The following is a 13099-nucleotide window of genomic DNA, read 5'->3' on the forward strand; positions in this document are numbered from 1 at the left end:
TATACAACTCGGTCTTGATTCTAGTTCTCTCTTTTGTAAGGAGCACATTCTGGAGAACATAATAAGCACATTGAAGAATATTTACCACAAGTGCTGGCAGTGTTACTGCCGAGCATCTGCTGTGTTCATCTCCGGGATGGATCATTACATTACAGACATATCGTTGTTTCATATTTGTTTTCTACAAAAAGCTGAAAATCTCTCTGTAATATGTTTCTAATATCGCTGGAACGCCATACCCGCCTACATTTAACTGCATAGATCTTAACTCTGAGCTGCGGAGATATGAAGTGCCACTCACCTCCTTGCGGGAAAAACTGAGAGTAAATATCTTTAAAATTTTCTTCATTGACAATCCCACTGGGACATTCCTAGGAAGGAAAGAAATAATCATTAAGCTGGTAGTAATGAGACGCATGGTGCAATAATGTTTTGTCTTTTTTCTTTAAATAATGTCTTGACATATTTTACATCTCTTTTCCCCTGGGCTCTATTCTCTATAGATATTAAAGAAAGCTGAAAAGGAGATGTTTACATTCTTAGTGCCCAAGGCATGTGGGCTGTAATGTGGTCCTAGTTGTGTAGCAATCCATTAGTCAGAACGGTTAATGGCACAACAATGGGTTTACCCAGAGGCGTAGCTAGGTTTTCCTGCACCCGGGGCAATGATTCAGTTTGTTGCCCCCCTACCCACTTCTTTCCTGACATCTCCTTCACCCTTGTTATGTTTGCTTTCTCTCTCAATCTGTGAGATGTAATTTTTTTTATGTAACTCGAGCATAAAACCATTTGGACATTTTACATGCAATATGGTTAGAGAGTTAACATATTATGACTAGAGTTTAATTAAAATATAACTTTTACTGGTAGATTATAAAAAAGTGTGCAAGCATTGGTACCCTATAACGAACATTTAACAACAAATATAATGCTCCCCATTACAGGAACAATTGATAAACTCCCGACGCGTTTCCTTATGGCCAAAATTCTTCAGGGGAGATAAGGCCAAGTGGCCCCTTTAACTGGAGGCTCAAAAAATATTCTGGGGCAATACGAATCTCTGCCACTGCAGAACAACTATACTTCGTATTGCTCCAGAATATTTTTTGAGCCTCCAGTTAAAGTGGCCACTTGGCCTTATCTCCCCTGAAGAATTTTGGCCATAAGGAAACGCGTCAGAAGAAGAAAAAATAGTTTGCTTATACATAAAAAATAAGGATAATGAGGTTTTCCTGTCCCCAGTCTGAGGATTAGCATGGACTTTGCTGCACTACAGCACGGGTAGGGGGGTTCATATACCCCACATATGCCGATATATAAATATGTCATCAGAGAATTAATTTTTTTACCTAGATGTGTAAACAGATTTCAATTTGGAGCATCGTATATACCCTGTAAATGATTGAGAGGCTTATTTGCAAAACTGTATCCACTGACTGCGCATCATTTGTTCCTGTAAGAGGGAGCATTATATTTGTTGTTAAATGTTTGTTATAGGGTGCCAATGCGTGCACACTTTTTTATAATCTACCAGTAAAAGTTATATTTTAATTAAGCTCTAGTCCTACTCCAGTGAATAACGTATTAATTTTAGAAGAGTATCGAATAATTTCAAATTACCTTTGGTGGAAGGTTCCAAAATTCACCATTAACACTCAATAGAGAGTTAACATAACAATAAATTACAAGAAAAGAAATTAAAGAGGTCAGTGCCCGACTGAAACAAATTGAAACAAATTGTATAACTGAGGCTAAAGAGAATATATGGTGACATAATGAACAGCCTCCTCTTGTAGATAAAGCCAAACACCACCTCTAAAGATAGTGCCACACAGACCCCCCTTGTATATACTGCTACACAGCCCCCCTCTTGTAGATACTGCCACACAGCCCCTGTAGATAATGCCACACAGTCCTCCCTTGTAGATAATGACACACAGCCCCTCCTTGTAGATAGTTCCACACAGCCCCCCTTGTAGATAGTTCCACACAGCCCCCCTTGTAGATAGTGCCACACAGCCCCCCCTTGTAGATCGTGACTCACAGGCCCCTTGTAGATGGTGACACACAGCCCCCCATAGTAGATAGCGACACACAGTCCCCTTGAAGATAACGACACACAGCCCCCCCCCAAAAAAAACTCACCTAGCCCCATTCCCGCTACGAATGGAGAAGCTACACAGCCTGCTCAGCAGCCTATGAGATTAGATCCTTGCGTAGGCTGGCTTGATCCATTGACGTCATCGCCTGTCTGTGCAGGGATCCGATCTCAGCGCCTTAGTGATTGGCAGAGCAGGGAGCTAGCTAAGGACGCAGATACAATTGAATGTAGTAGTTGAATGTGGCAGTTTCCTGGGGCCCCGGGTAACTGGTGCAGGCGACGCCTCCAGACATGATGGGGCTCGTGCAGCCCGGCCTGGCACATTATGAGCTGGTTGGCACGGGCCCCCTCATTCCGCAAGCCCCGTAGCAGCCACTATGGCTGCTATAGCGGTGGTTACACCACTGGTGGCAGCTGTACTAGCGGCAACTGGTCAGTAGTAGCGCCCCCCTTTCTTCCCTCCTAGTTGCGCCTGGGGCACATGCCCAGCCTGCCACCCCTAGCTACACCCCTGGGTTTTTGATTGTGCATTTTGCCTCTATACATTGAAATTAATATCTAGCTTTTAACAACATGCAGTTTTTAGTTCCAAATTCTCTACAAATGAATTTATTAATATATCTTTATAGTAGATAGAGTTCAGTATTTATTGATGCAGAGCTCCAAATTTCCTACATAGACATAGATTTAAATGATAAAATTCTGTCTGCCTGCAACTGCCATTAGAGGGAGCTAAGGAGCTTATTGCATACTGCGTTATTATTGAGTTCGATGTATAAGCTATGGAGCACACCCTAGTGGTGGCTGCATAGAGCCAGAATTTTTCCCGGTTTAGTAAAAAGGTAAAAAACTTTGTTTAATGGTGCATATTCACTTAAAGGCAAAGCGCTGTATACTATACGCTCATTATGAACTGGTCCAAAAACGTAGATGCCTCCAGGGGCAATAAGGTGTACTCTATGGTCCAAAACAACTGTGTCCATATTGAGTAGAACGCTACCACAAGTGAACCAATATGGTCTAATACAAGCCAGTGTCACTAATCCGTGCTTGAAAACATTAACATTTGAAGAAATATATCAGAATAATATTCAAAGGGGAAATACATAAAAAAGTCATGATCCGGAGATTCCATTGGCTAAGTCTATGAGATTAGAACAAAAACAAATTTGAACCAGAACTAAAACTCGTCTAAGCACCACTTTCAATAATTTATTTACGCGGCCAATTGAAAAACGGCTGCGTAAAAAAAGGGCCGCGTAAAAGAAGTGCAGGACACTTCTTGGGACGTTTTTGGAGCTGTTTGTCACAGACTCTATTGAAAAAAGTCGCTTCAAAAACGTCTGAAAATCAGGAGCTGATTTCAATGGGATGCGGACAAGTTTTTTACCGCGAGCAGAAACACCACGTTGCGGTAAAAAGAAGCGACATGACCTATCTTGAAAATAGATGTTGGGATGCACTCCTCAATCAATTGGCGTGGTGCTAGTAAGGTAGGGACGAGAATCCCACAATATTGGAAATATATAACCCCAGCACACACAGAGGTACGCAAAAGATCCAGATGCAAACAAATGTAAGTTTTATTGCAACAAAAGATGGTAAAGTTGAGGTGGAAAGCGACTTGGTAAAGACGTTTCGGCCGAACCTCGGCCTTTGTCACGGTCGCTGTAAGACGATATCACTGGTATGGGTTGTCCGACGGATATTCCCTGTGTCCATGACCTATCTTGAGGCGGTTTCCGCCTCCAAAACCCCATTTCAATCAGTCAGAAATGGGAAAAAAACGCCTCGACGAGTGTTTTGACGAGTTTTTGTCAAACCACTGTACAAAAAACGTCTGGAGCAGTTTTTGCAGCAGGAATTTTCCTCCTGCAAAAAACTCTGTGTGAACACAGCCTTATAGTATCACTCATAAACCATCCCAAATATTGAAGGAAATAGAAATGTAGATGATGGATATGAGATAGATAGATAGATAGATAGATAGATAGATAGATAGATAGATAGATAGATAGATAGATAGATAGATAGATAGATAAAGTCCAAATACAATGTCAGCCGCACAGCCTTGTAAATCGTAGGTGGGTGCCGACCTGCCCAGGTCAGGGCTAACAGACCTGCTGTAGTAGAATCAAAAATCAGGCAGCACTCCAAGGTATAAGCAAGGTAGAAAAAGGTGCTTTAAAAAGCACCTTTTTCTACCTTGCTTATACCTTGGAGTGCTGCCTGATTTTTGGATTCTAGATAGATTAGATAGATAGATAGATAGATAGATATGCGATAGATAGATAGATAGATAGATAGATAGATAGATAGATAGATAGATAGATAGATAGATAGATAGATAGATAGATAGATAGATAGATAGATAGACAGATATGCGATAGATAGATATGAGATAGATAGATAGATAGATAGATAGATAGATAGATAGATAGATAGATAGATAGATAGATAGATAGATATGAGATAGATAGATAGATATGAGATAGATAGATAGATAGATAGATAGATAGATAGATAGATAGATAGATAGATAGATAGATAGATAGATAGATAGATATGAGATGATAGATAGATAGATAGATAGATAGATAGATAGATAGATAGATAGATAGATAGATAGATAGATAGATAGATAGATAGATAGATAGATAGATAGATAGATAGATAGATAGATAGATATGAGATAGATAGATAGATAGATAGATAGATAGATAGATAGATAGATAGATAGATAGATAGATAGATAGATAGATATGAGATAGATAGATAGATAGATAGATATGGGATAGATAGATAGATAGATAGATAGATAGATAGATAGATAGATAGATAGATAGATAGATAGATAGATAGATAGATAGATAGATAGATAGATAGATAGATAGATATGAGATAGATAGATAGATATGAGATAGATAGATAGATAGATAGATAGATAGATAGATAGATAGATAGATAGATAGATAGATAATAGATATGAGATAGATAGATAGATAGATAGATAGATAGATAGATAGATAGATAGATAGATAGATAGATAGATAGATAGATAGATAGATAGATAGATAGATGATAGATAAATAGATATACCGAAACGTCGCTTATGGATTAAAACTCACCTCTTTGGTTTTTTCACTTGATATCCAGGAGTGCTGCCTATTTTTTTCATTGTATTACATAGGATCTATCTATCTATCTATCTATCTATCTATCTATCTATCTATCTATCTATCTATCTATCTATCTATCTATCTATCTATCTATCTATCTATCTATCTATCTATCTATCTATCTATCTATCTATCTATCTATCTACACTTAGGCCCCATGCACACGACCGTGTTTTTGCGTTCGCAATTCCCCCGCAAATCCACGGGAGAATTGCGGACCCATTCATTTCTATGGGCCCATACACACTATCCGTGTTTTCACGGGTCTCCGCATGTCCGCACATCCGTGCCGCAGAAACTCAGGACATGTCTTATTACGGGCCGCAAATTAGATGCGGACATGCCAATAGAAGTCAATGGGCCCGTGGAAATTGCGGATACACCTCCGTGTGTCATCCGCAGTTTTGCGGATTTGCGGAAGTGTTGCTAGGCGACGACCGGGAATGAGTTCTGTCGTCATCCTGTTTTACCTAGGCTTTTTTTTTTTCATCCGCATTTTGCGGATTACATACGGATGAACTGCGGATTACATACGGATGAACTGCGGATGACATTTCACGGAACACGGTCCTGGAATTTGCGGACCAGAAAAACACTACGGTCGTGTGCATGAGGTATAGAGTTCATTGTTCAAAATATTTTTTTGTTCTTCAGAAACTTTTCATTACAGTAATGTATGAAGGTAAACAGAGTCTTCAACCCTGCAGACCTCCGTGCAGTAGCCCATCAGCATCTATGGTAGTCCCACCACTGCTTGGAAGGAGTATAAACTTTATAGTCTCTACTAAAGGAAGAATACAGAGACTACAGAAGTAAAGAATGATTTTGCCATAGCAGGATAACAAGAAATGTAACCCTAAGCAACCACCAGGGGTTAGTTTAGGAATTAATATATGAAGACAACACAGATACAGAAAATCAATCCGCTAGATATTGTGAAGCAATGCATTATGCCCAATTTGCCCTTTACGCTATCCCCACCTGAGGCTAATGATATATTCTTACACAGTAGCTGGTTTCATTGTCTTGGGACTTTTTGATGGAGTCTTATAGGTGATGTCTCAGAAAAGATATTGATGTAGATAAACCTTTACTTTATCTTCAGCTAGGGTGCTACATAAAGTATATTGTTCTGTTTAGCAAGTGATAACATATGCCACTTAGATTGGTTTAGGCTTCTCTGTCAGATTCAGTACTATAGGCATCATATGGTGCATTGAAATGTCTGCATGTGGATTTTGGCGCAGACATGAAGACACACCTGCACCCCATAGAAGGTCTGTAGTATGAATACAGTGACGCATGAGGACTACATAGATAGTTATATTAGAATATAGGAGGTTCGCCTATTCTCAAGGCTTCCTATGGTGTGCGTCAACGCAGATGCGGACAGTCCAAAGTGAAGATTGTAATAGTTTATGAAGGCCCCTACATGACAACTAAATATATAATTACATTAATTTTAGGCCACTGTACTATCAAGTTAGTGTACTGGTAATCCACTATGGGACTATTTTAATTCAAGGAATTTTACGGTAATAGGAACTGGTGGGAATGAATATAAGCAAATAGCTTGAGTCCTAGTCATAAAGACAATTGGCATCTGCTTTACTAAGATTTTTTTTAACTTCTTCTAGATCAACACACAATAAAATTCATAGTTTGAACTTAATGAACTTGAGTTGATTATGTTGTGCAGTTTAGAAAACCTGTTTTACATATCCTTTCTTTTAGGGAATTCTGAGTTAATAGGTGAGAGTCCCCTGTTCAGGTTCCTCATTTCTTGGCCATTTCTTTTTTTTTTCTTAAACATATTTTTATTGAATTTTTTCACCACAAAAAAAACACAAATCATACAGTAATGCATTGCCATAATAATAAACATTACAAAAAATGTATAAATGAACATGTGATAGTGAATGCTTCCCAACAAACTAGGTTTGATCTTGGAAGTTATTCCCCATGGGCTATCAGCCCTCCTTCATCTCCTCTATCTCCTCTATCCTTCCCTTCCTTTAACCCCACATGTCGGGTATTCCTGTAAACATTGTTACATAACTTTGCATATCTGCCTAACTTACATAACTAAACAATACACAGAACAAATAAGAAATTGGAGCATACATAACAATTGGAGCTTCGTGAAGCAGTTCACCAACTCAGGCAGCTAGTCCGCAAGAATAAAGAAATCCCAGTGGATATATATGCTTTACTCCCGTGATATTTTCAGTGCCCCTAAAGTGCCCTTAAGATCTTCAATCAAGTACCATGACGTTCCCGTAAACGGATCTATGATGTCCCTTCGTTCTTCACTGGTGAAATATTTTGTGAGGAAAAGCTTCCATTTCTCAAAGAATTTTTTGCTCTGCGTGTCTTTATTCTTCTTGGCCATTTCTTTGACGGAGTTATGACTTATATTAGCTTTATGCTAATGAGTTTCTTAATGGACAACTGGGCGTGTTTTACTATATGACCATGTGGGCGTTGTGGAGAGAAGTGTATGACGCTGACAAATCAGTGACCAATCAGCATCATACACTTCTCTCCATTCATTTACACTGCACATAGCGATATAGCTATATCGCTATGTGCAACCACATAAACACACTATAATGTTACTGAAGTGTCCTGACAGTGAATATACATTACCTCCAGCCAGGACGTGATGTGTATTCAAAATCCTGTCACTTCTGTAGTGTCTCTGTGATATTTACAGCAAGGCAAGCCCAGTTGTTCATTAAGAAACTCATTAGCATAAAGCTAATATAGGTCATAACTCCGTCAAAAATGATCGTTTTTCTAAATAAAAAACACTGCTGTAAGATAGGGCACTTATAATGTGGTGACAGAGCCTCTCTAAGTTTTGTCTTAAGCAAGTGAAATGCATGCTCGATCGGGATGAGATCTGGGGATTGACTTGGCCATTGCAGAATATTCCACTTCTTAATATTATTACCACAAAAAAGGCCATACTCACTAGGTAGGTGGGTGGGTGAAAACCCGTTCCCATCAGGACGCAGACGGGTCAAAGAATGCTGCAGAAGGAGTGTGCATTAAATAGTGATAGCCCCTCCCACTAGTCTTGAGGGGAGTGGCAGACTAAGTGCTCAAAGGTGTGTGATAAATGTGTGTCAGTGTAGTGCTAGGGTGTGAATGGATGGTAAAAAATAAATATGTATGTATGAAAGTGTCAGAACTGTGTAATAATGTAATAAAAATAAATAAATAAATGTGATGAATAGGGGTCAGTGCTGTGAATAGTACATGGGGTGTCAGTACTATGTGTAATACGTGGAGGGATAATGTGCTGGTCGTCAGGCATGGCGTATCTTGCCGAATAACAGCCTATTTGTAACGCCGCTAGTGTTAGCTAAAGCGGGCTGCTCTGCATTCCAAACCAAACGCCAGCACATCATGCCCTCCCAGCATATAAGACCCGGCTGCGTCCTGAAAAAAAGGTGTAGTATACGTAGTAAGAAATATCCATGAAACATGGGGTATTAGTTGTTATTTTGGCCAAAATACGCAAAGCTCGCAACCCAACGTCAAGGGTCCCCAGTGCCTTGCGAGTCCCTAACCAGAACTTTTCGTTCCTAATTTAAAAACACAAACAGAAAAAATGGGACATAAATATCAAAACCACAAAAAAGGCCATACTCACTAGGTAGGTGGGTGGGTGAAAACCCGTTCCCATCAGGACGCAGACGGGTCAAAGAATGCTGCAGAAGGAGTGTGCATTAAATAGTGATAGCCCCTCCCACTAGTCTTGAGGGGAGTGGCAGACTAAGTGCTCAAAGGTGTGTGATAAATGTGTGTCAGTGTAGTGCTAGGGTGTGAATGGATGGTAAAAAATAAATATGTATGTATGAAAGTGTCAGAACTGTGTAATAATGTAATAAAAATAAATAAATAAATGTGATGAATAGGGGTCAGTGCTGTGAATAGTACATGGGGTGTCAGTACTATGTGTAATACGTGGAGGGATAATGTGCTGGTCGTCAGGCATGGCGTATCTTGCCGAATAACAGCCTATTTGTAACGCCGCTAGTGTTAGCTAAAGCGGGCTGCTCTGCATTCCAAACCAAACGCCAGCACATCATGCCCTCCCAGCATATAAGACCCGGCTCAAAAATGATCGTTTTTCTAAATAAAAAACACTGCTGTAAGATAGGGCACTTATAATGTGGTGACAGAGCCTCTCTAAGTTTTGTCTTAAGCAAGTGAAATGCATGCTCGATCGGGATGAGATCTGGGGATTGACTTGGCCATTGCAGAATATTCCACTTCTTAATATTATTGCAGAGTATTCCATTGCAGAATATTCCACCTTAAAAAAACTCCTGGGTTGCTTTCGCAGTATGTTTTGGGTCATTGTCCATCTGTACTGTGAAGCAACGTCCAATCAACCTTGCTGCATTTGGTTGAATCTGAGCAGAAAGTAAATCCCTGAACACTTCAGAATTCATCCGGCTGCTTCTGTCTCCAGTCACATCATCAATAAACACTAGTGACCCAGTGCCTTTGGCAGCCATGCATGCTCATGCCATCACACTGACTCCACCATATTTTACAGAGGATGTGGTGTGCTTTGGATCATGAGCCGTTTCAAGCCTTCTCCATACTTTCTTCCTCCCATCATTCTGGTACAGGTTGATCTTAGTTTCGTGCTGTTCCAGAACTGGATTGGCTTCTTTACATGTTGTTTGGCAAAGTCTAATCTGGCCTTTCTATTTTTGAGGCTGATTAATGGTTTGCACCTTGTTGTGAACCCTCTGTATTTGCTCTCATGAAGTCTCCTCTTTATGGAAGACTTAGATACTGATACACCTTCTTCCAGGAGAGTGTTCTTCACTCTGGTAGATGTTGTGAAGAGGTTTTTCTTTACCATGGAAAGGATTCTGCGATCATCCACCACTGTTGTCTTCCGTGGACGCCCAGGCCTTTTGGAGATCACGAGATCACCAGTGCGCTCTTTTATTTAAAAAATGTACCAAACTGTTGATTTGGCCACTCCTAACATTTGTGCTATCTCAATGATGGATTTCTTCATTTTTTTTCAGCTTAACGATGGTCTGTTTCACTTGCATTGAGAGCTCCTTTGACCTGATGTTGTGGGTTCACAGCAACAGCTTCCAAATGCAAATGCCACACCTGGAATCAACACCAGACCTTTTACCTGCTTAATTGACGAGGGAATAGCCCATGCAGCCCATTAAATAGTTTTTGAGATAATTGTCCAATTACCTTCGGTCCCTTGAAAAAGAGGCAGCTATATATTAAAGAGCTGTAATTCCTAAACCCTTGCTCAAATTAGGATGTGAAGACCATCAAATTAAAGCTGAGAGTCTGCACTTTAAGCCCATATTGATTATATAACGGTATATTCAATATATTTTGGTAAACAGCTAAAATGCCAAAACTTGTGTCATTGTCCAAATAATTCTGGACCTGACTGTAGCTCTGACAGAAGGCTGCAACGTATTTCAAGTTTGGCATACAGTGGGATACGTCGCCTGAGGACTCCGGCCGTGGGGAAGCTCTAGCTGGCGATCCACCCGAGACTCCTCCCTGGGGAAATTAATGATGTCACTATCCATATATGGACAATGACAATATGCGTTTACCCAGGGCCAGAGATCCCGGGCAGAGTAGCTGTACAGGAAGATCCATCAACATAACTGTCCATATATTGGACAGTTATGTCATTGGAGCTTCCAGCGTAAATGCTTGTAGTCTCAAATGTTAAAAGTATTAAAGTATACCATGCGGTATATGTTTTTGAAGTAGGGCACAAACAAGATGTGAAGAGGGCCTCAATAGCAAGTGAGCATAGGATCTTGAAATGGCTGGCTTTGCAGAGAGGATGGAGTCTCGTCACACTACACTTGCTCTGCTCTGAGTCCTATCTAAATGCAGCATGTGACAGATCAGCGACATAGAACTTCTGTCCCCTAACTGCAGAGTCTCAGTGTATGCAATGTGATGTAGCTTCAGCCTGTTTCCTCTGCATTCTGCTTGCGATAGGTTTCTCCATGTCAGTTTTACACAGGAGGCAGTGAGGAGAGACATTTCATAGAAATACACTGAACTCTCAGCACATAACACTCACAGATAGTATAGACAGTCAGTATGAGTCAGGGGAGTTTTATAACTCTGCAGCTAATCATTGTATGGACTCACCTATTATATCACTCCACTCCTGGTCCCTTATTTAGGCCTCATGCCCACTTCAGTGTTTTTCTTCAGGGTGCTAGCCACTTTTTTGATGGCTAGCACCCTGACCCATTCATTTCAATGGGGCCATGCACACTTCAGTTTTTTTAACGGTCTCGTTGCTCCATTCTGAACCAAAGTAGAGCATGTCCTACTTTGGTCCGAGATTCCGTGACTGTGAGGCCCATGCATGTCAATGTTGCCGTCAAAAAAACTGAAGGCACACGGAAGGCATCCGTGTGCCGTCCGTGTGTGACGGAGCCGTTGCCTAGCAATGGCCGGGCAGAAATACATTACAAAAATATTACACTATCGGCAGCCACTTGTCTCTATCAATCACTGATAGAAAAAAGAGGCTGCTGATTAAAAATAAAAAGCAGTTCATATGTACACGGTCGTTGTCTTGGTGACGAGTCCCTCTTCTTCCTCCAGTCCAACCTTCCTTTCTGACGCAGCAGCCTGTGATTGGCTACAGAGGCGGTCACGTGGGATGAAGCGTCATCCCTGGAGGCCGGCCTTCTGACGTCATCCTGATGTGTGTGACCGCCACTACAGCCTGTGATTGGCTGCAGCGGTGACATGGATGAAACGTCATCGCTGGAGGCCGGACAGGAGGAAAGTAAGTATGAACTTATTTTTTTATTTTTATTATTTCATTAAAATTGTATTTTCCGAGCGCCGAGCATGATACTGTCCAGGGTGCTGAAAGAGTTATGGCCGATCAGTGCAGCCCATTAACTCTTTCAGCACCCTGGACAGTACCTTCTCGGCGCTCGGAAACATGGAGTGCACACGGGAGTGCACACGGCCGCTAAACCGGGCACACGGATCCGTCGAAAACGGCCGTGTAAACGGTGTCGGAAGTGTGCACGAGGTCTTAGGACAGAAATAATCTCTTCAGCAGCACTATATGCATGGAGGGACAGCCAGAGGAACAAGGAGGGTGGAGCTGGATGGGGAGGGGAGGGGCCCAGAGCTGCCTGGAGGGATTTGATAGGTGGTGATATAATCCTGTAGTTTACAGAAAGTCAGCCACACAGGCAGGGGCGTAGCTAAAGGCTTATGGGCCCCGATGCAAAGGTTCTTCTTGGACCCCCCCAAACTTCTCATGGTTGAGGGCCCACATCTTTCACCTGCATCGCTGGGTCTCCTAAGTGACCCAACGATGCAGCACCAGCAGCCGGGGGCGTTACTAAAGTCTTGAAACGGAAATAGCCCCAATACATATACCCCCCAAAAAATGTGCGTGTATGTATATGTGTATATAGGAGAAAGCATATCTATAGCACTACGTCCCTATAGCTATGGATAGGATTAGATACAGTGGCTCAGCAGTCAGTATTACACATGATAGAATTAGATATAAGGCCCAGCAGACAGTATCACACATGATAGGATTAGATACAGTGGCTCAGCAGTCAGTATTACATGATAGGATTAGATATAAGACTCAGCAGACAGTATCACACATGATAGGATTAGGTACAGTGGCTTAGCAGACAGTAGCACACATTATAGGATTAGATACAGTGGCTCAGCAGACAGTATCACCCATGATAGGATTAGATATAAGGCCCAGCAGACAGTATCACACATGATAGGATTA

The 13099-nt window shown here is 41.2% G+C and overlaps 1 protein-coding gene across 2 annotated transcripts in view; it reads right to left on the reverse strand.

The window, feature by feature from the left end:
- KCNIP4 (potassium voltage-gated channel interacting protein 4) overlaps positions 1-13099 on the reverse strand; it is a 542821-nt gene that overhangs the window by 26569 nt on the left and 503153 nt on the right. For both annotated transcript variants that reach the window (XM_075858647.1, XM_075858642.1), the window contains exon 3: positions 302-371. In XM_075858647.1, the coding sequence (XP_075714762.1) occupies positions 302-371 (70 nt within the window). The remainder of the gene's footprint in view (positions 1-301; positions 372-13099) is intronic.

The sequence above is a fragment of the Rhinoderma darwinii genome, chromosome 1 (genome assembly GCF_050947455.1).
Source record: "Rhinoderma darwinii isolate aRhiDar2 chromosome 1, aRhiDar2.hap1, whole genome shotgun sequence".
Lineage (NCBI taxonomy): Eukaryota > Metazoa > Chordata > Amphibia > Anura > Rhinodermatidae > Rhinoderma > Rhinoderma darwinii.